Source organism: Periplaneta americana, chromosome 12 (assembly GCF_040183065.1).
Source record: "Periplaneta americana isolate PAMFEO1 chromosome 12, P.americana_PAMFEO1_priV1, whole genome shotgun sequence".
Lineage (NCBI taxonomy): Eukaryota > Metazoa > Arthropoda > Insecta > Blattodea > Blattidae > Periplaneta > Periplaneta americana.
In genome coordinates this window covers 114141710-114162767 of record NC_091128.1, presented here as the reverse complement: position 1 = coordinate 114162767, position 21058 = coordinate 114141710, and the positions used below count along the sequence as shown (strand labels likewise).

The 21058-nt window shown below is 35.3% G+C and overlaps 1 protein-coding gene and 1 non-coding gene across 17 annotated transcripts in view; both read left to right on the top strand.

The window, feature by feature from the left end:
- Window positions 1-21058, top strand: part of nrm (neuromusculin) — a 1323427-nt gene that overhangs the window by 1217715 nt on the left and 84654 nt on the right. For all 16 annotated transcript variants that reach the window (XR_011335314.1, XR_011335315.1, XM_069842000.1 and 13 more), the window contains 2 exons: window positions 14490-14668; window positions 18439-18759. Coding sequence is in view for 14 of the 16 variants with exons in the window: in XM_069842000.1 (XP_069698101.1) it covers window positions 14490-14668; window positions 18439-18759 (500 nt within the window). In the remaining 2 variants the exon portion in view is untranslated. The remainder of the gene's footprint in view (window positions 1-14489; window positions 14669-18438; window positions 18760-21058) is intronic.
- Window positions 13796-13869, top strand: TRNAK-UUU (transfer RNA lysine (anticodon UUU)). The gene has a single exon. It is a non-coding gene; the product is annotated as a tRNA-Lys (tRNA).

The window sequence follows — 21058 nt, the reverse complement described above, 5'->3', positions numbered from 1 at the left end:
TAAGTGACGAGGTTGGATTTTACATGGATGATTCTTAATAAATTACTGCAGGAAAAAAAATAATTTTCGTTGATGAAATATGCACAAAAGCGTTAAGAAAAATAGAATAAATTTAATAATTTCTCTCTCTATTTCTATAAATGTTTAATGAATCAGAGCTATTGGTTTTAGATATATCTTTTCTTCTCAATTTTAATATAAATTGCTTATTTCTTGAGTCACTAGAAATCTGCCTTCTTCTTTAGATTTATCATCTTCTGACAAACCCATTTAATAGATGTTCATTCAAGTTTTAATGGATGGGCAAAACAAAAATCATAATACTCATAATTATGATCCTCATCAGCAGCAACAGCAGTAAAAGGAGCGTAATAAACAAAAAATGCACAATCCTGTTAAAGGTGATGTCATTATCTAACTTAACAGATTACTACAAACTTTGGTGTAGTTCTTATCAAAACAGGTGAAGAGGAGAATTATCACCATGGATATTCATTCTTTCATTCATAGTTTTCCCATATACCCTTTATTTATTTTGACTACAGTATTTCGTTTATATGGCGTCATTCCATTTTCGACCAATGAAGTGTAATGAAATTTTGAATTCCAACCAATCACAGTCAGACTTTGCGATAATTTCTGCAGCTAGATTTATCGCTATCAATTTATCGCATGGTTGTTCTTTTGTTTAGTCGTTGTCGCCAACTGTTTCTCCGTAAATTTATGATCATGAATACATTAAGATGCAACTACACGGTTAAACTTTTCTTTCAACTTTAAAGCAATGAATGCAAGATTGATATTTAATATTAATTAATATATTTATGCAGTGAAGACCACGTTCAAAACGGCGCACCATGTAGACACAAAATCTTTATGCATCTTAATTGAACGTACCTTTTAAACTTGATTCTTTCAATATTCTTCCCAGATTGCACGCATACGCGATTGGAATATTGAACTGTGTAGATGCAGCTTTAGTTCCGTTACACACTACAGCGAGAATGCGTTTGTCGAACTATAAAAAATGCTTTCGTGTAGCACTCATTGTAAGTAACGGTCGAAACAAGGCACAGCTTACATTGGTCCTGCTTCCACAGGTAACATAACCTATAAAATTGTAGCCTATAACATTTGTATTGAAATTAAACAATTAATAGACGTTCAAATTTATGTGACATAATCGCATATCGAGCTCATAGACCTTGCATAGTAATAATGTCTTTGATCAAACTGCCTTTCGTATGGCGTAATAAAATTCGTGTTTTAATTAGGCCTATCTATACAGAGATGGCTTCACTGTGTAGCAAAATATCTCGCTGTGAATACATAAGCATTGGTATATAGCTGTCCCCACTGTTACTGTTAAATTAAATTATATTTCAGCAGATAATGAAAATGTATTTGTTATAATAATAAGAGAAAAGTGCAGTACATGTAATTAACATTGTTAAACCTGTATTTCGCTTTTCGCAATTGGCATTACTGAATAATAACATCGAATTTCTTTATTGCAGTAATCGATATTCATCTACGAGTATTTCAACTTCACAATGTCTGAATAGGTTAAGTATTCGTTAGTATACAATTATTAACATTTTGTGATCGAATTTTAGGGATATATTATTTAAATTTTTATTTTATTCACGAAATAGTCCTAGTAAATGTCACTCGAGGTCTGAGATTTCCCAGATAAATCCACTCGCTTCGCTCGTGGATTTATCGGCAGATCTCAGACCTCTCGTGACATTATTACAGATAAAATTTCATATTTTAGCAAAATTTTCTTCACATCTAGGTCAAAAAGCATGGGTAGACATAACGGTTCGGTTAGAGAAGCCAACGTACTCTGATACGAACGATCATGGTTTTAAAATCAAATGTAGGAAACAGAAAACGGATGTAGGTAAATTCTCATTTTTAAATAGAACTATAAATGATTGGAATGACCTACCTGCAGCGGTCTTTGAGGGCTGTCATTCCTTAAGGAGATTCAAGAATAACTTAAAAGTTGTGTATAAAGTGTAAATTAAAATTAAGGTGACATTTGTTTTTTAAGGTGACATGTATTTATTTAACCTGATTAGTTACTCCCTTGGTTTGAATTATTGTAAATTATTTTAAAATAGCTCGTAAGAGGGTCTTAGACTAGAATTGTTTAGTTTAAATGTAGTTCTGTTTATAAGTATGAATAAGGGTATAATTGTTTGTCTTATTTGAACTGTTGTATCAGTGAAGCGTGGTGAGTCAGTGAAGTTATGGTTTTACAGTGCAGTGAATAGTTTCGACCAGTGATAATTTATAGTGTCAATGAAATGTGTTCTATAGTGTCAGTGAAATGTGTTCTATAGTGTCAGTGAAATGTGTTCTAAAGTGTCAGTGAAATGTGTCATAGTGCCAGTACAGTGAGTGAGATGAAAGTAAAGTGAAAGATTGTTATCAGTACCAATGCTAAACTTATGTAGGGCCTATACATATGTAGGTTGTAATGTAAAATTAGGTTGACTATTAAGTAGGTTATTTATGTATCATTATTAATTGTAATTATTGTGTATAATTGTATTGTGTATTCTAATTGTATTGTGTGTATAATTGTATTGTGTATCTAATTGTATTATGTATTGTATAGCCTAATTGTATTGTGTATTGTTTATATTGTGTGTACCACTGCCACCGGGTGCTTGCCCACTTGCAGTGTAAATAAATGCATATACATATATGTATAATTTACAGTAACATTGCGCCGGTCGCTAGTTATTCGCCAGTTATAAGAATACGCTATTTCAAATTACAGTGTACAAATACGTATCTGTTTTAACAGTTTTCTTCTCCTCGTCTGATGGAAATGTTAGATTCAAATTTCGAAATATTTCATTATGAAAGCCACCGGCGTGGCTCTGTCGGTTAAGGCTCTTGTCTGCCGGTCTGAAGTTGCGTGCGGGTGCGGGTTCGGTCCCCGCTTGGGCTGATTACCTGGTTGGGTTTTTTCCGAGGTTTTCCCTAACTGTAATGTGAATGCAAGGTAATCTATGGCGAATCCTCGGCCTCATCTCGCCAAATACCATCTCGCTATCACCAGTCTCATCGACGCTAAATAACCTAGTAGTTGATACAGCGTTGTTAAATGACCAACTAAAAAATCATTATGAAGATATACTTAATATTTACTGTAACGTATTTGTGAACTGTTATAATTTAGCCATTTAGCGTCTGTTTACAGCGTTACTTCCGGTATACTGGAAACCACTCGTACTAAATGTTTCACTAGATTGTGCTATGACAGATGGCTAAAGCTCTCTTCCAACTGCTCGCAGGCAGTCAGCAGCTTGTTGCTGACCTCAGACTATCCAAAGTTTGAATTATTTCCTATAGTATCAAAATTATATTATTATCATTGTTATAATTATTTATATCATATATTATAATCAAATGTTGTATTTAGATTAATTCATTCTTTAAATAATGTTAACATAATTAACGCTTCATTTTTCACTTAGTAGGCTATATTACGCCTATATATTTAATGAGTAGAACATGTTTGCCAGTCTAAATTATGTAAAACATTTAAGGGGCCCCACAAAAAAGTAGTAGAGCAGCGGTGACCAAAAACTCGAGCTGCAGTGATTACATCCGAAAGACAGCCTATGAAGTAAGGAGACGGAGGAAAGGTACTTGGCATGAAAACTGCAACCAGTGGTGATTCCTGTACTAACATTTTGATCAATCACCCGGATAAAAATCTCAAATTTTGCTGTATCAGTAATGTCACTACTGTTTTCAAGAGCCAGTGAATAATATACGATTTATCTTGCTTCTTTTTTTAACCTTCCTCTTGAATATGATCAGGAATTTTCTAAATTCTTCTCTCGATACTTGATCGAGAAATTCGTACTTTTTCAAAATTAAAAACTTCTTATGGACAAGTTATTTAAGCTATTTTAATCATTACTCTTTTGAGAAATACTGTTCTATTAAAAGGCTTTAGAGCACGAGATATTTCAAATCCCATTAGGTAGCTGACTTCCTTACCTTTATTTATCTCACTTTTCTCTTCCTGGCTATGATTTAAGACATGTCAATTCCTGACGTTTAACAGTTCGTTGGCACATAATATTGAATCAGTTCTTCTACAATATATTATTATTAAATGAATAACTAATAAATAGTTACCCTCATCTAAAGATTGAGAAGATTAAAATTGAGATAAAGCCTAATAATTTCATCCTTCTATGGAAAAGATCTAAAAATATCAATATTCATGCACGTGCAGGAGAATTATAGAAACACATACTTAGTGGTCAGTAATAATAATAATAATAATAATAATAATAATAATAATAATAATACATTATTCAGCGTGGCAATTAATGTTTTTATATATTCCTAATTGAACCATTGAGCAAAGTAAACATATTATATTTTGTCCGACAAAACAACAAAAAAGTTCTTCTTCGCATTCTTTACGAAACCACCTCTTACTCTTGTAGAGACAGACATGATACCGCCACTGCTTGCCTTCAGTATGCGAATGAAACATACAGCACTGTACAGGAAACTCCTCGTACTCGTTTGAATGTCTGTGATTACACGATGTAATCACGACACCCGCTTTGGTCACCGCTATAAGTAGAGCATGGGTTTTACGGAGTCCGTGACAGTCAAGACAAAGTTTGGACACCCCTACTATAGTTCATATATTTTAGATGTATAGGCTAAATCATAATGAGGTCCCCTATAATCGTTGCATGTCTTAAAAAGCTTAAAATGTTCGGTTTCATTTTAAAGAATAGCCCTAACATTACAACAAAATCTCTTCTCCTAACAAAAATAGTGTGTCTACTCTACACGAAACTCCGTATCTGAGGTCTTTGTTGTAGCCTCGTATCGATCTCATTGAAGGAATATTACTTTCGGCGCTCGGCGGTCCAAGTGTCTGCTGGAAAGGGTTTTTGCTTGGGTTATTTGGAGGGATCCTTCTTTTCCAGTTGAATGGCAGAAAGAGTTGAGTACCATGTTGTAGGTGCGGTTTAGTAAATAAGGCGGGCTATTCCCCCAACCATGCCTTCGATCCGGGATTATGGGACAAAGACTCCCAACCTTTCCCATTCCCACTTTTTACGGTCCTCCCAGTGCTGAAACTGGACCCAGTTAGACCATCTATGTCTCTTGTAGCTCCCACCCACAATACAATTCTCGGCAACTCCGTGTGCAGAGAGAATGACCGTCTGAACATCTCAGAGAATGGAGGTGCAATCAAAAGAGATAAGCAATCCGGAAGAAAAGAACAGTTCTTTACAATAAACTATGTGTGGTGGTTGCTGTGGGCCCATCATAACGAATAATAGATACGAATATTATATCCTCTCCTGTATGCTGTGAATAGGACGGACGAGGGACCAGGGACGCATTTGCTGGATATCTAGATTCTAGATGCAGGGCGAGGGTTGAAGAAAAAGGATGTAGCTGGCAAATAACATTTATTTATATTCATACCACAATCTCGGCTTACGTTCTGTGTACTTCGCTTCGATTCTTGGTTCAACTGAAACAGATAAATTCTCAACAATTAAATACATTTACAGATAAGCTTATCTATCTATCTATCTATCTATCTATCTATCTATCTATCTATCTATCTATCTATCTATCTATCTATCTATCTATCTATCTATCTATCTATCTATCTATCTATTTGCCCGTTTGTTTTTTGTGTTTGTTTTATGTAGGTTTGTTTGTTTGTTTGGTGTTTACGCCTACGTACTTGTTTTATTGAAATGTAAAGAGATATAGCTCGCTCGAGGAACGATTACCGAAAAGCAATGGTGGCGTTGCTGTCTGTTTTGACGTGTGTATGTAGGCACGCCGAGGGACGAGAGGTGCGGGCCGATGGAAGTACTCTCTCTTCCAAGAAGATGAACAGACGTGGACATCACTGTGGAAATAAAGAACGCAGCAAGAGAAAAATTCGAAGCTAATTAAACGCGCAACATATGTTTACGAATTAAATAATAATACCGTGCGATACAAGACACGTATTCACATGCAATGGAACAAACTAAAGTCGTAATGTAACTATCACAACGCAAAACTGATTCTATCGATGTCATTTCTCTTCCGACCGTACTCTTGAATATCATTCAAGCTATCTCGTGACCTTTCCTGTCGCCCTTTCATCCTTATCGTATTGTTTCATTCGCATTCCTTCCGTCGGTATTCCCTGCTTGCGAGACCTTATAGCAGACGTCTCAATAGGGCCTTCTCAGAGCACTTCCTCCTCTTTCTCTTTTTCAATGTAAGAGTGGAACAAGATGCAGGAGCAGTTCGTGTATCTCCGGATGACGTCATCGACCGCGACGTTTGAATAGACATCTGCAACCGCTACGATGTAACAGTCAGTCTTTGTGTCCATCTCCGAGGAAAGAATGTTCTTATTACCGCAAATGTATGAAGAAATAAAAGCTTTCATGGGGAAAGCGAAATTGTGGGAGACGCAAGTTTCAGTCGGTAACTGTTACCACTTTATTAATCTAAAATTGTTACCTGATTTGAATCAAGACCAGTGTAACAAATATAAAGATGTACTGAAGGACTAGAGAAAAGAATTTCAGACCAGATTTAAGATTTGAATAGTTCTAATTTAAAATAATTGCTTGTGAATTTCTAAGATGTTTAGGTTATGTTTAATTATTGAAAACATTACGAAATATATTATTTAACCATTATTGTAATTAATATATTAATATTAGCGTAACGTAAGAATACCTACTTTAACAACCAACAAGTTTAATTGTAATTTTATTATTATTATTTAATCGAATTTTATTTTATTAAATATAGTATAAACTTAAAAAAAGAGCGATACCAAAAACCTTTACTAGAAATGAAATATTGTTATTGTTTGGTCAACTGTCCGAAGACAGGTCTGAACGTCACAAGTGATACCAACAAGGCACCACTTATGAGTCAACTAGGCCAGGAGATAATGGAGTAAGGTGGCCAGTTCCTTGTGTTTAAATAATTACGTAACATGTATGGTTCTTCATGGTTCAGATGTCTTCTTTTTACTCATTGATAGTATATAATTAGAAAATAAATGTATTATTATTATTATTATTATTATTATTATTATTATTATTATTGTTACTGCAAACTACTTGAATTCCTTCCGAAAACAACCGTCTATTGTGACAGTACAACTCAAAAGAGACGCTTTGTGGCATTTCTCCCGCGACAGTTACAGCTTAGCTCGCTCATGCGTGTAACATTAATCAGCGATCGGCTATCTTCGGGTACTGTGCTTATCTCTTCAGCTGACTATGTTATCTAGACTTGCTCCCTGTGACAACTTTTATGCGTTGGCCTTGAGACGCCTGCCTTATAGAATGGTATCTGGTATCTCTTCAAGGCAAAATGTTAATGAACTAATATGCTGTTCAGTTACTTTTCTCAATTATCTTTATCACTTCACATATTTAACATAGACCTATTTATAAAAGGCGAAAATTACGGTAACTTTGTACATATATTTGGTTAACATTTGAAATGTATGCACTTTTCGATATTTTCTCTTTATTTCACATATCAGTTCCCTAGTTATGCCGTCATTCGATTGTTTCTCATATGTGGGAGTATAGCAATCCTGGAAAATAGCTCTTAGTAACGGATTCAACAGATACATTCGTCCAGTCTTTCCTGTCCAGATAATGGAAACGATATGTAGTTCCGGAACTTTTGATGTATTCACGGGCACATCTGTTGCATGGTACAAAGGTTCGAACGACGTTGAACACCATGCAAGTATCGAAATATATAGTCTATTTTCTTGCAATTACCAAGTTTATTCGTTATTTAACGCCTTTTTAAATTACAGTAATTCCTTAGAGGACACAGGATAAAAAAAATGTACACGTAATGATATAGGACTATACATATGATATCTCTATATAATTACAAAGCTGATCACTTGTTTCTTATTTCAGATAGATTGAATAATCAGTAATTTTTAATGCAACCCAAATCTTAACTAATAGCAATATAAAACAATATACAGTAGAACCTCGATTATCCGTCACCCTATTAACCGATTGGTGGATTAGCCGACTATCTTTCTCTTGCTTTTTTTTTTTTTTTTTTTTTTTGCAGAAAAATACTTATTAGTATTTATATTAGTACGCATTTTTTCTACAGAGAGTCATTACCAGTCTTTACCGTTACATAGTATGTAGCCTAATAGGAATGCTACCATTACCGGCAGTGGAAACACTTACTTTTAGGAGGCGGTGTTTTTCACAACTTGTAAAATAGTCGTAAAGATTAATTTTTTTTGGTCCTACAGAATACTTCTGTTACGGGGATCAAACCTGGGTCCTTGGTTCTACGTACCAAGTGCTCTAACAATTGAGCTACACCGAAGTTCAATCCAGGTTCGAACCTGGGTTCAATTACACCACGAGCTATAAATGGTTTCATGTTTGCTGTCTATTATATATAATTTTGAATTCTTAAATATTAAACAGGAATATGTTTTATACCATATTGTCCCTCATTTGCGTAATTTTAAATTAATATTTTTTATCGTTCTGATGTAAATCATCAAACAAGGTATGGAATAGTCCTCGATTCAGACTTTCGAAAACTAATGGATGAACCCAGATTCTTCTATTTTTACGTCTATTCTTTCTCCATCTGAGCAAAGTTGCCGAAGTATATCTCCTTCTACGTCCATGTTCACTGGAAGACTGAAAAATTCTCTACAAAAATTTAGTGTATTAAACACCGCCACTAACGCGCGTTCGCAGCGCCACTAAAGTCGCCTCGTCTGAAGGGACCCTTAGAGAATCATCTAAGACGTGATGATCTGTGTCCAAAACTACTTCCGACCTGACAAATGGCGCCTTAAACATGTTACCATGGCAACCATTCAAATCAACCAATCACTAGAGACGCGTAACCATGATAACGGGACGGTACTGCCATATCTATGTTTACAAGTTGCACGTGCATAATATAATACCCTGGATGACTTTGAGTTGGTTGGTTAGCGCTTGCGTTCTGTGAATTAAAAATATTGTTTAGTTTTATTATTGTTTCAGTGTATCGATAATTATTGTGTTTAAATTATATTACTTGTTTTTTTTAAAGATGGGACATGACAGGAGAGTTGCGATCGGAAAAACAACTGAATGTCACATAGCGTGGTAGGCCTGTTGCTATGGTAACAACGGTTGAGTTGCCAAACTAACCAAAGACAGTTTCCATATGGCGAGTGCTTAATAGCACTCTTGGCTACATTTATTGTGCACACAATGTTAGCATTGGCACGTTTCGTCTTTGATTCTCTGTCGATTTTTGTATTGTTTTCTTACCTTCGCGTCAATTGTCAATTAATGTTTTAACGTCAGCCATTTTAACGACAATTGCTAGCTACCATCAGCTGGCAGCATGTTCGTCCATATTGGCAACATGGCACTGTAGTTCCAAGCTCGGCCGCTTAACTGTCATGTCCCATCTTTAAAAAAAAAAGAAGTATAGTTTCTGCGAGAGTTTCTAAACAGATGAATTGTGCAATGTTGGAAAGTAGGAAAGGCAGGCTGAGAACAAAGAATATTGTACACAAAGACGTTTTATAGTTTACGTTTGTACAAGATGCCCCACTAACAGTGAAGCGCGAGAGATTGTGTGTAACGTAAGAGAGTATTTTGAGATGGAAAAAGATAATGGCGGGCCTCTTTTACCTTTGGTGCAAGTCGTAATGAGAACTGCTGCTTGTGTTAAAATTAATAAGAACACTGTTATCGATATTGGAAATGTAAAATATCATGTAGATGAAGATGATGCAGGATCCTCAAGACTTGAAACTTCGGGGAAAAGGAAAAAGTGGAGAAAAATGTAACAAATATAAATGCTTTCCAGCAAGATGCTTTTCTAACAATAATGCATGGACGAATACTAGAACTCATAAAAGTAAAGGTATCGTATTAAATTTAAACTTGTTTTTACAGTTTATAGTTCTTTCAACGCTTTTCTAACACTATTACAATAGCTTACATTGAAGAATGCCGGTACTACTACTACTACTACTACTACTACTACTACTATTACTACTATTACTACTACTACTAGGCCTACTACTACTACTACTAATAATAATAATAATAATAATAATAATAATAATAATAATAATAATATACTAATAAAATAATAATGTACACTAATTTTAATGTATAGTATTCAACAAATTGGTTAGTAATGTAGGCTATGCGTTCATGTCTGCTGTTCATTACTGCACTCTATCGGCAGCGCGCTCGCTTACACAACAAGATGGACAACATAACAACACTGCTCCCCCTTCTCTGTAAGCTGTCAAGTCGGAAGTAGTTTTGGTCACATCGTTTTGGTCACATCATAACTACAATTCTTTACTTATGGTTTCTTTTGATCTCAGATGCTGTTCAGAAACGAGATAATAATATGATGAAAAATTCAGTATACGGTTACCTCACTGCCAACAATTATCTTAAAATACTAAAAAGAGCAGATTTATCTGTGTTTGTCGAATGCGTAACAATCATGCTTACGAAAAGGCACTTTTCAGTGCTAATAATTTATTTTGTGTGCACAAGGTTGGAATTTTTGGGGAAGGTGACCGTGTTCTGAAGTTTATCCATAATATAATGGATTAATGTAATGATAGTGGAAAAGACAATTAGGTACTCAGAATAAGCCTGTTCCCAGTGTTTGTTTGCTCAAAATTTGATATAACTCATTTGATGTCAAACTTCATCTCTTTAGTTAGAAGCCATCAGGAGAGTATCGGATGTATGAAAGGACGGGTGCACTACATTTCAGAATGATCAATAATAATAAAGTTGCTTATTCTTAAAAGAGTGGTGCTCAGGCCCGACCAACTTCTCGCGTTGCGGTATTATTTATCCAGTGACAAACTGGCCTGATGAATGGGATCTCTCTGAATGGCATTGTTGCCTCGCTGGGCATTGTGTCGTCCGCCACAGCCATTGTGCCCTTCCTGTGCACTTAACTCACAAACGAGTCGTCGCGTTTTGTTCGCATTATAATGTGTACCATACCTGAGTGCCTCCGATTTATTACAAGGACCACTCCACTTGAAACCTAGTCGTACATCAACACTGCCGAGCGAGGAGCTATGCTTCACTTGGAGGGACCCAAGGCGCATTTCACCTGATTTTTACATATGTACTTTCTTGTATTTCTAGCTATAGACCATTCCTTGAATTTATTCAATGGTTATAAAAAAAAACAAACAAACAAGGCTCTTCACACGTTATGAATAGGAACCGGCACAGTATAAAGAAAATTGTGTTAAAATGTGAAATTTATTTTGGCAAAATATGAGAATAATAAATCTATATTTCAACACTAAAATATCTTAATTCCGCAACAATTTCGAGCAGGTTTTTACATAATTTACAAAATAAATCTTTGGAGATATCATCAACCATTTCAACTTTTGGACATAGTGATCCTTTGCAATCTCTACGGTTTCATGCCATCTTTTTTTTAAGCATAGACGGAGTTATGGGGGGACAACTTATCTGATTTTTTTTCTATTAACGTTAGAAAATATTGAATTCAAAAGATATTTTCTGGTTTTGTTTATGATTAAGTTTCTGTTCTTAAATTGATGAATTAATGTCTTCAGTTCATGTGTCTGGACTATAATATTTATTTTTAATTTCTGAATGCATAAGAATTTTTATACCTCATTTGAGGAATGGAAGCACTGTAATGTTTCTTTTGTAACAGCCTGTACTCATGTGTTAGAAGTCTGCAGGTGTTCAGGCCGCCACTTGGAGAAATATGAATAACATACTGCATAACAGTGCAGAAAAAAGAAAAGTGATCCAGTATAATATGTAAAGTTAAAGACGAGATTAAATAAAATAATTAGAGTTTACATTTCATACAATATCTTCGGGAAGGTAAACTTCATATAAAGAATTTTGTTAGCACTGTTATATAGTTTTATTGATATATGCATGTGTTTTGTACGAGAGAGAAAAAGAGGGAAATTGTTTTAAGTTATGTCCTATTATAATTTGTAGTAAACTACAGTTCAAGCCCTATACAACTCGGTCCGAAACATCACGGATGTGGATGTAACACTGTAAGAAACATTCCCTCGAAAATACTTTTATTAAATAATCATATTCCGATATACTGTACCACGGTCAAGCTATAATGGGGGGAGGTAAATGATGTCCCTGTATAATCCTGTTATATAGGGATTCTATGGTTTTGTTATGCCCCCCCCCCCCAAGGAAACGGTTCTCTCTCCTCCTATGTTTTTAAGGATCTTATAGGAAGAAGAATAAAGAAGGTAAACTTGAGAATTCTAAATAAGGCAATAGAGCAAATGGACAGCTTCAAAAGCTCTTTTTCCCGCCCACTGGAGATATTATTCAAATGATATCACTAAAACTGCAAGGAACTCCAAATCTGCATTTCCCATCTAAAGAGAAATTAAAATATTTCACTAAATGAGAATTTTCAGAACATATCCCGCTATATTCTGAATCCTCCACGTCTATTTCCTCAAAAATAAAATCTTTTCCTATTTAGCGGCACGTTCAGATTCCACAATACAAAGAGGTGTTGTAAGCAAGAAGGAAGATCGTTGCCACAAGTTTCTAGATTGCGAATTACATTTCAACTGCGTAGTGACGTAATGTTACTTGTAACGACCTGAAGTTAGGCAGCAGAGAGGTGATAGTAGATACCTCTAGGGAATACGCTTCCGTGGTACCATGCGTTCATTAGCGATAAGACGCGGGAGCAGTTCGAGATGATGCGAGGAGTACAAGGTGATTGTGCTTCCACACGTTATAATGCTACATCATTAACTGTTCTACTAAGAAATCCCCCACAGAGTTTTATTGAAAATAAGTTAGGTCTAATACCATCCAATATTTAATTGTCGTGCAAAGATAAAATAATATAATCACTGAGATTAAAACCAAAGCAAGCTAGACACATGAACGAAATTAAAACCAGTTAGATTATGAGTCAATATTATATGTTTGCTATTCAGAGTTTTTCAAAAGTAACATATAATTGCAATTAAATTAAACGAGAGATTTTGAACTAAAAGTTCAGGTACATCAGACTTTGATTTAGAAAGAAATATTTTTATGGAAACAAAATATTTTTACGACTATTGTTCCACGAGTTATTACGTCATTGATGACGTTTTTAAATGACATATTATGCAGTTTAACATCATGTGAAAGAGCATAGGCTAATATTTTATACAATGTTTCATGTGGTTTATATAGAAGCACTTTGGTTATGGTTACTGCACTAACAATTTTATTGTTGACACATTTTGTTAGTCCTTGTGTTATGGAAGTAATTCTATTAAAGTGTCTTCCATCAACTCCTGCTAGTGCAAATCTAGTCTTTCAGGTGAAGCTCCCTGTAAAGCAGATTTGAATAATTTCAAGGGAAAAATTGTTCCGGGGCCGGGTATCGATCCCGGGACCTCTGTTTGAACGTACCAGCGTTCTTACCAACTGAGCTACCCGGGAACTCCACCCGACAATTTTTCCCTTGAAATTATTCAAATCTGCTTTACAGGGAGCTTCACCTGAAAGACTAGATGTGCATAATATATACGTCACTGTGTACGTTAACAGAAAACCACAATTCCAAGTCACACAGAGATTGTGTGCACTCGATGTGGGTCTCTGGCGTTTCGTCAGCCCACGCGAGTTGAGTGGATAAAAAAGGGAAAAGTTGAGACGGTGTCGGGTGGAGTTCCCGGGTAGCTCAGTTGGTAAGAGCGCTGGTACTTTCAACCAGAGGTCCCGGGATCGATACCCGGCCCCGGAACAATTTTTCCCTTGAAATTATTCAACTCCTGCTAGGTTTGGACATTTTAAGGGTGATATTTATAACTCTGCGATATTCTCCAGATAGTGGTTATTACATACATACATACATACATACATACATACATAAGTTACATACATACATACATACATACATACATACATACATACACACATACATACATACATACATAGTGTTCTGTCAAATGGCAGGTCTTTCACTGCAAACCCAGCATTTTCCATTTCCGCATATGGTCCATATATCTTCATATTGTCTATCATCTCATCTCTTCTTCTTCCCCGAACTCTTTTCCCGCTCACCATTCCTTCCAGTGCATCCTTCAATAGGCAGTTTATTCGCAGCCAGTGATAATAATAATAATAATAATAATAATAATAATAATAATAATAATAATAACACTCAATTGTCTGCTTTAAATTTAGTAAAATCTTAATCTCGATATTTCAGATCAGTGCCTTGTACCGATTGGCTTCTGAGAGTAACATATAAAAATAATCTCTAACATAAAAAAAAACGTCGTTCATTAGCCATATTTCACAATATTTATATAAATATATTCAGTAAAACTGAGATTTAACGTGCGATTTTCTTGCTTTCAGGCTACGAGATGGAGAGAAGGTGATATTGACGCCAGATCATTATGAAGGCGGCACAATCGATCAGCCAACGCTCATGATAAAGAACTCCACCAGGCATGATCAGGGAGTGTACACTTGTGTCCTGGAGAACAAAGTGGGCAGCCAGGAGTCCAACAATGTGGTCTACGTTGCTGTTTACTGTAAGTGTGAGGTTCTATTACTTCTCTTATTCTCTTGTTTACTCAGTAGAGTAGATACTGAAATAATAGCCACCAGCGAAGCTCAGGCGGTATGCGCGTTTGCTTGCTGATCCGAGGCTGCGCTCGGGAGTGTGTTTGATTCTCGCTTGGACTAATTACCTGATTATATTAATTAGTGCTAAATTAAAATGTCAGGATTTATATGTGTGCTTTTTATATCTGCTACAATTATTACGGCTTTATAAACTGCTTCAAATCATATTTTAGATTTTCGACCGATAATAATGGGTGAGCAGAATTCTTTAGTCTAAGCCTAAGTCTACTAAAGAATACTCATTGGCGAAACAGTTGAAAATCAACTGGTTTTATACTCGAATTTCATTCACGTTTCTCGGTGTTGCCACATATTTTACTGCAACTATCAGTACTAAACCTAGTATACATGATCATGAGTTAATTTTATACAGGGTGATTCACGAGGATTTACCGTCCTTTACGGAGCTTATTTCTGAAGATATTCTGAGCAAAAAATTTCATATAAACATCTGTCCTAATCTCAAGATTTTCAAAGTTACATTAATTTGAATTCGTTAGTAAAATACCTCTTTTCTTTAGTTTTAAGAGTAAAAAAATATTACAAATAGAGAATGAACTATTCATAAGTGTCATTTCTTTAATTGGCTAGTGTTCTGAAGCTAAAAATGTGTTGTTAATTGTTTTACACAGATTTAATTTTTCAATTTTTAACTAAAAATGACATCATTCTTACGCACTTATCAAAAAAGTTGTTACAAATCATACGACTTTAGGAACTTGATTCTTTACAGTTTAATTATGCATTCTAATGTGCAGTCTTAAAGAATTTACAAGAATGGCGTGATTTGTAACAATTGTTGTGATAAATCCGTAAGAAAATGTAATTTTGTAGTTTAAAAAAAAAATCTGTACGAAGCAACTGTGGAATTCACAACATATTTTTAGCTTCAGAATAATAGCTAATTAAAGAAATGATATTCCTGAATAGTTCATTCTTTATCTGTAATGTTCTTTTACCCTTAACACTCAAGAATAATGGTGTTTTACAAACAACTTCAAATTAGTGTAACTTTATAAATATTGAGATTAGAACAAATGTTTATATGACATTTCTTGCTCAGAATATCTTCGGAAATAAGCTCCGTAAGGGACGGTATATCCTCGTGAATCACCCTGTATAATGTATGTAGAAAATAGCCTCGAGTTATTTGCTAATGTTCAGTTAGGAATAGGCTAATCTGTAGTTGGTGACTTAAATAACTGGGCCTAAGTAGTATAAATTTGCCTTTGTAAATTTTATGTTATATTATTGTCTGAAACCACACCGCACACGAGCCTGGCTCTTACGGTAGTGGCTAGAAACATTTTTTGTTGTATATTTTTGAATTGTACTCACTTTGCTTACTACCTAAATAAATAAAAATAATAATAATAAAAGATTTTCTCAAACTTTGAGAAAGATTCCTATTTCTTTCATATTAGTATTCAACCAGCTGTAGCCTAACATTTAATGATACAACCATTACATGAAACTTCAAAATTCTTTTATCAATACAGTAGAGCATCGATTATCCGAATATCGATCAACCGAAACATCGGTTAACCGAAAGCGTTCCAGTCGGCAAATTCAAATCTGCGCGCGCGCCATGTAGAAGTTTTGCTAGCGCTATTTGATTGAGTGGCAAGAAAACGAGTCTCAGCTCTGAAGCAAAAAAAAAAAAAAAAAAAAAAAAAAAGGACTTCTTTTACTAAACTGTAGGCTACTTTAATGACCATTTTGAATTTGTCAAACTAGACTAGTCAGTTCTCTGTGTTATTTTTAAGACTTGTGATATAAAATATATACCTACTGTATGTACAGTTTTGTGTTTAATATCAGTGTTCCTTTGTTTCATACTGCTCCTATGACACCGGTACAATTTTTTTCGTAAATGATCGGTTATCCGAAAAATCACTTATCCGAACACCCCCGTCCCCAATTGTTTCGGATAATCGATGCTCTACTGTACTATCATTAATAGTAACAATGGAAAAAGTATCAAATAAAAATACCCATTCGTAACCCAACACATTGATATTTTCATGTTGAAGGTAGTGTTGGCCGATAAGCAGGGATAACTTTAAGTTTTGGTATATTTTGATAAGCAATAAGACGGCCTTATATACCAAAACTTAAAGGTAACATAGTGATGTTTTTTCTACCTCAAATATTATAATATTTATGACTAGACCTCGGACTTTTAGGTCCTAAAAATCTTAAATTAGGTACCTAAAATAGGTTCTATCACAAATCAAAATAGGTTCTAAAATTACAAAAATAGGTGAACAAAAAATGACATTTAATTTCCCATTACAAATTAGCCGAAACATTTGGCATTATTTCATTGTACATGTCCATAATTAGAGCCAGAGTAAACAACTAACACCTTTTCTAAGTTTTCCATTGAGAAACTGCATCGCTTCTCAGATAACACCATCTTATATGCCGAAAATGAGCGTTCCACATCAACTGATGACACCAGAGCATATTTAAATGTTGGTATTAGATTCAAGGGAACAGCACATTCATGTTCAGGTGTTTTTCCAGCCAAGATGTCAGCAACTGTGCGGAGAACTGTCAGTCCTGGGTTTTTTTGAAGCACTGATTTGAGTTTTTCAGAAACTTTTTCACCAACATAACCAGAAACCAAGTTGATTTTTTCTATCACCTCTTCTATCAATCCCAGTTGCGTGTAGACCGGTTTGCCTGAAGACTCTAGAGCATTAACAATGGGGACCAGAAATACATAATGTGATTTGATGAATGCAATATCCCGGGCAATTGTTGGGTCCTGCAGAAGTTTTTTTAGCTGAAGTAATGTCCGCTGCATCCTCCCCCAGTTTCAAAACAAAGTTCTTAATGTCCTCCAAATGCTTGCTCTAATATTCCACGACCTGTAACCATGTTCTCCATCGGGTAAGAATAGGTTCTGGTGGAAGTGGCACATTAGGAAGTTGCTCTCGAAATAATTGAATCCTCGTAGGTGCTTTAATAAAAACCTTTTTAATTGTGGAAACCAGCTTACTCACTTGTGGATATTCAAGCCATATCGTCTCAGCTCCGCGATTCATGGCATGGGCAAGACAAGTAATATGGAGCAAGGCAGGGTAAAATACTTTTAAGTAATTTAACGGCAGCAATCATGTACGGGGCTGCATCAGTGTAGATTACTAGCACTTTATTTTCATCTAGATTGTTGAGGTAAATCTCACACTTTAATTAACTATGCTGCGATTGTTGTCAAGGCACGACTGGCGTACAGAATTACACAGCGTTTCCATATTACCAACTGTAGAAATTGGAAAGTGTAAAATTAGGTAAAAATAGTTTCTAACGTGAAATTAGGTATTTTTAGGTTGTATAGGACCACCATTTTCGAACATATATTTCCATAATTCGTATATATACAACTTTTCTTTTGTATATATCATGAGGAACAAAATAGGTTTTTACCTAAAATCTGAGGTCTATTTATGACACTTTAAAGTTTCAAGTGGCTTTTGAATGACCTTATACATCAATGATTTCCTATCCCTATAAAATCTCGTAAGCCCTACCTTATAATGTATTATCACCAAGCTCTTATAAGACAACCCACCGCTGTTACTTCGTACCTCACTGTGACGAACTAGATATTTTTATAATATGTTGATTTGGAATGTGATCTTCAATATATGATGCTCTACTTTTTCAGTCAAACCCATTGTAAAGCTGATGATGGAACCGCCCACACCTGTGAGTGAGCTGGACAGACTGAACATAACCCTGATGTGCAAGGTGGAGTCCGGGAATCCCGACATTCTGCAGGCAGTGCGTTGGTACCTGGACGGAGAGCTGCTGAAGGAACTACCTGATTGCGGAGGCAACGTCACGGACTACATGTTCTGCGATATCGACCCCAGCAAGTTGTTGCTTGAGGATGTGGGACGAAGCTTCCACGGGAACTACTCGTGCGAGGGCATGAATGAGGCTGGATGGGGGCCTCTTTCTGCCGACGAAGAACTCATAGTTTACTGTAAGTTTGCTTTGAATAAATCAACATTTATTATTTGCACTTCAGGATTATAAGCTAAACCTCGCATATGGAGAAAAAAATTCTGAATTTTTCAGTAGCTACAGTGACATTTTCAAACTACGCAACTGTCTGCAAGCAAGGATTTTAACTGTGGAGACCCTCTCTTCGCTCGAAAAAATTATACGGCGTACCTTTAAGTACAAATATACATCTGAATCATACTTTTAAGGGAAATCGGCATACTGATAAGTAGGGCGCGGATTTTGATGACATGTCATCTGTTTTTTTACATCATTTGCAACTTCCGTAAATATATAAATTCTGGATACGAGCGGCTGATTACAGAAATGTAGAGTTTTTACGTCATTTTTGGTCAGTTTTTGCTGTTTTAATCTTCTAGATCACTTATTAAATTTTTAGGGCATTTATGGTCATTTTTTATTTTAAGGTGATTTTTTAGTCATTTAAGCTAAAGGCTTCAATGACGAACTAAAATTTTCCAATATAGAGAAACTCGCAAAATTAGTAGCCTAGGCCTACTGACACTACCCCCATTCAAATGCGGAATCTGAAAGGATTTTCTCTATAGTAAATGATATTAAATGGAAGAAGAGAAATAGAATAGAGATTGAAGCTCTCGACTGAGTTGTACGCTCTGTCTTCCAAACAAAGGAATTGAACTGCAGCTCCTTTGAAGTCACCAACGTCCATTTTAGTCTCCACCATTAGAATACACAATACTAGATATGGAGGAGGTTTGATGAGTGGTACATTTATCTTTCTCTTTTATTTTAGTTAAACATTTAGTTATAGCTTAATTAATTATTAATTGTAGCTCATATTGTAAGTTGTGGGAAAATTTGTATTCGTGTGGAAATTTTTACTTTTATATGAGAATACCATAGTAGACAGTCTGGCAACCAACGAGTTAGAAGTAACCTCCCTTCTAACTCGTTGCTGGCAACACTGGTGTAAGCGTGTTCTTCTCGTCATTTTTTCGGTATTTTAGGTCATTTTCTAACATTTTGGGTCATTTTATAGGTCATTTTAGGTCATAAAAGTCCGCGCCCTGATGATAAGTCACATGTAAGTAGTTTCAGTTCAAATAAAAATGTGAGAGACAAATTGGTGTGTGTTGAATATTATACTGAGAGTACATTTTGATTCACTGATTTGCATTTAATTAAAATAAAATTAACTTCGAAACCAGTAGTCCGATTTAACTGAAAATTTGCACACACCTTATTCTTAATGCATCTAATAAACAGTTTTTAAAAAATGAAAGAAATCGGATTGAAATTGTAAAAATTTCAAAACTCAGTCCTAGTGGCCCTTAATAGGCTAAGTAAAATATAAATACAAACTTCTTGTCTACCTGATGCAGATAGCGTCCGTTATTTTCGTTTTGCACCTACCACGTCCTGTGATGTAGAACGAAGTTTTTGAGTGTATAAATCATTCTTGAATGACAATAATGGGAAATTTTCTTTAAAAAATTAGGGATGTATATTGTAATTCATTGTATTACTTGTAACAATACATCACGAGACGATGAAGCACAAGCCGAATTTTTACTACAGTAGGCCTATATAGAGCAAACATGTCAAGGACACGGGTAATATTATGAACTTCACTACCACATGCCATTGTGATGTTTTCAGTAGGCTACGTACTGTAAAGCAAGATTTGTATGATTCGTGCCTGCCATCCCTCTTGTGGCGCACTGTTTGCATCAACGAGTTAGAAAGAGATCTAAAGGTACGGTCACACGTTGCTACTTTTGCAGCGCTGCAGTACAAAAAACTGCGCAACTCTCGTACTGCGACGTGTGAACAACGGTGCAACCCGAAAAGTAGCAGCTGCCGAACCTGCTGCCCGCTACTTTTTCATGCTGCGCGCAGCTTAGAAGTAGCGACATGTGAACAGGATTCTCAGGGTTGCAGACGCAGCATTTTTGATATCGGTTTTGTTGAAACTTTTGCTGCGGTTGCGACCAGTGTTGCCACCCAAATGTGCCAATGATACTTTTATTGTTTGGGTATATTTTAATGTTAGATGTGATGAAAATAAATTATTTGTAACAGTTACCTAAATGTACAACACAATCTGAGTATATTTGCTGACGATATAATTCATTTTTTTTTATTTTCCGTAGCGTAGTTTCAAACACAAGGGTTGCCAACATTAATTCCGTAAATATGCTGTTGGTTATCATTTAAGTATGGGAGTTTTAATAGCTTTGTAGTAAAAATAATGTCAATTTCTGAATACTAGTTAGGACAAAAAAGCAAATAATAGA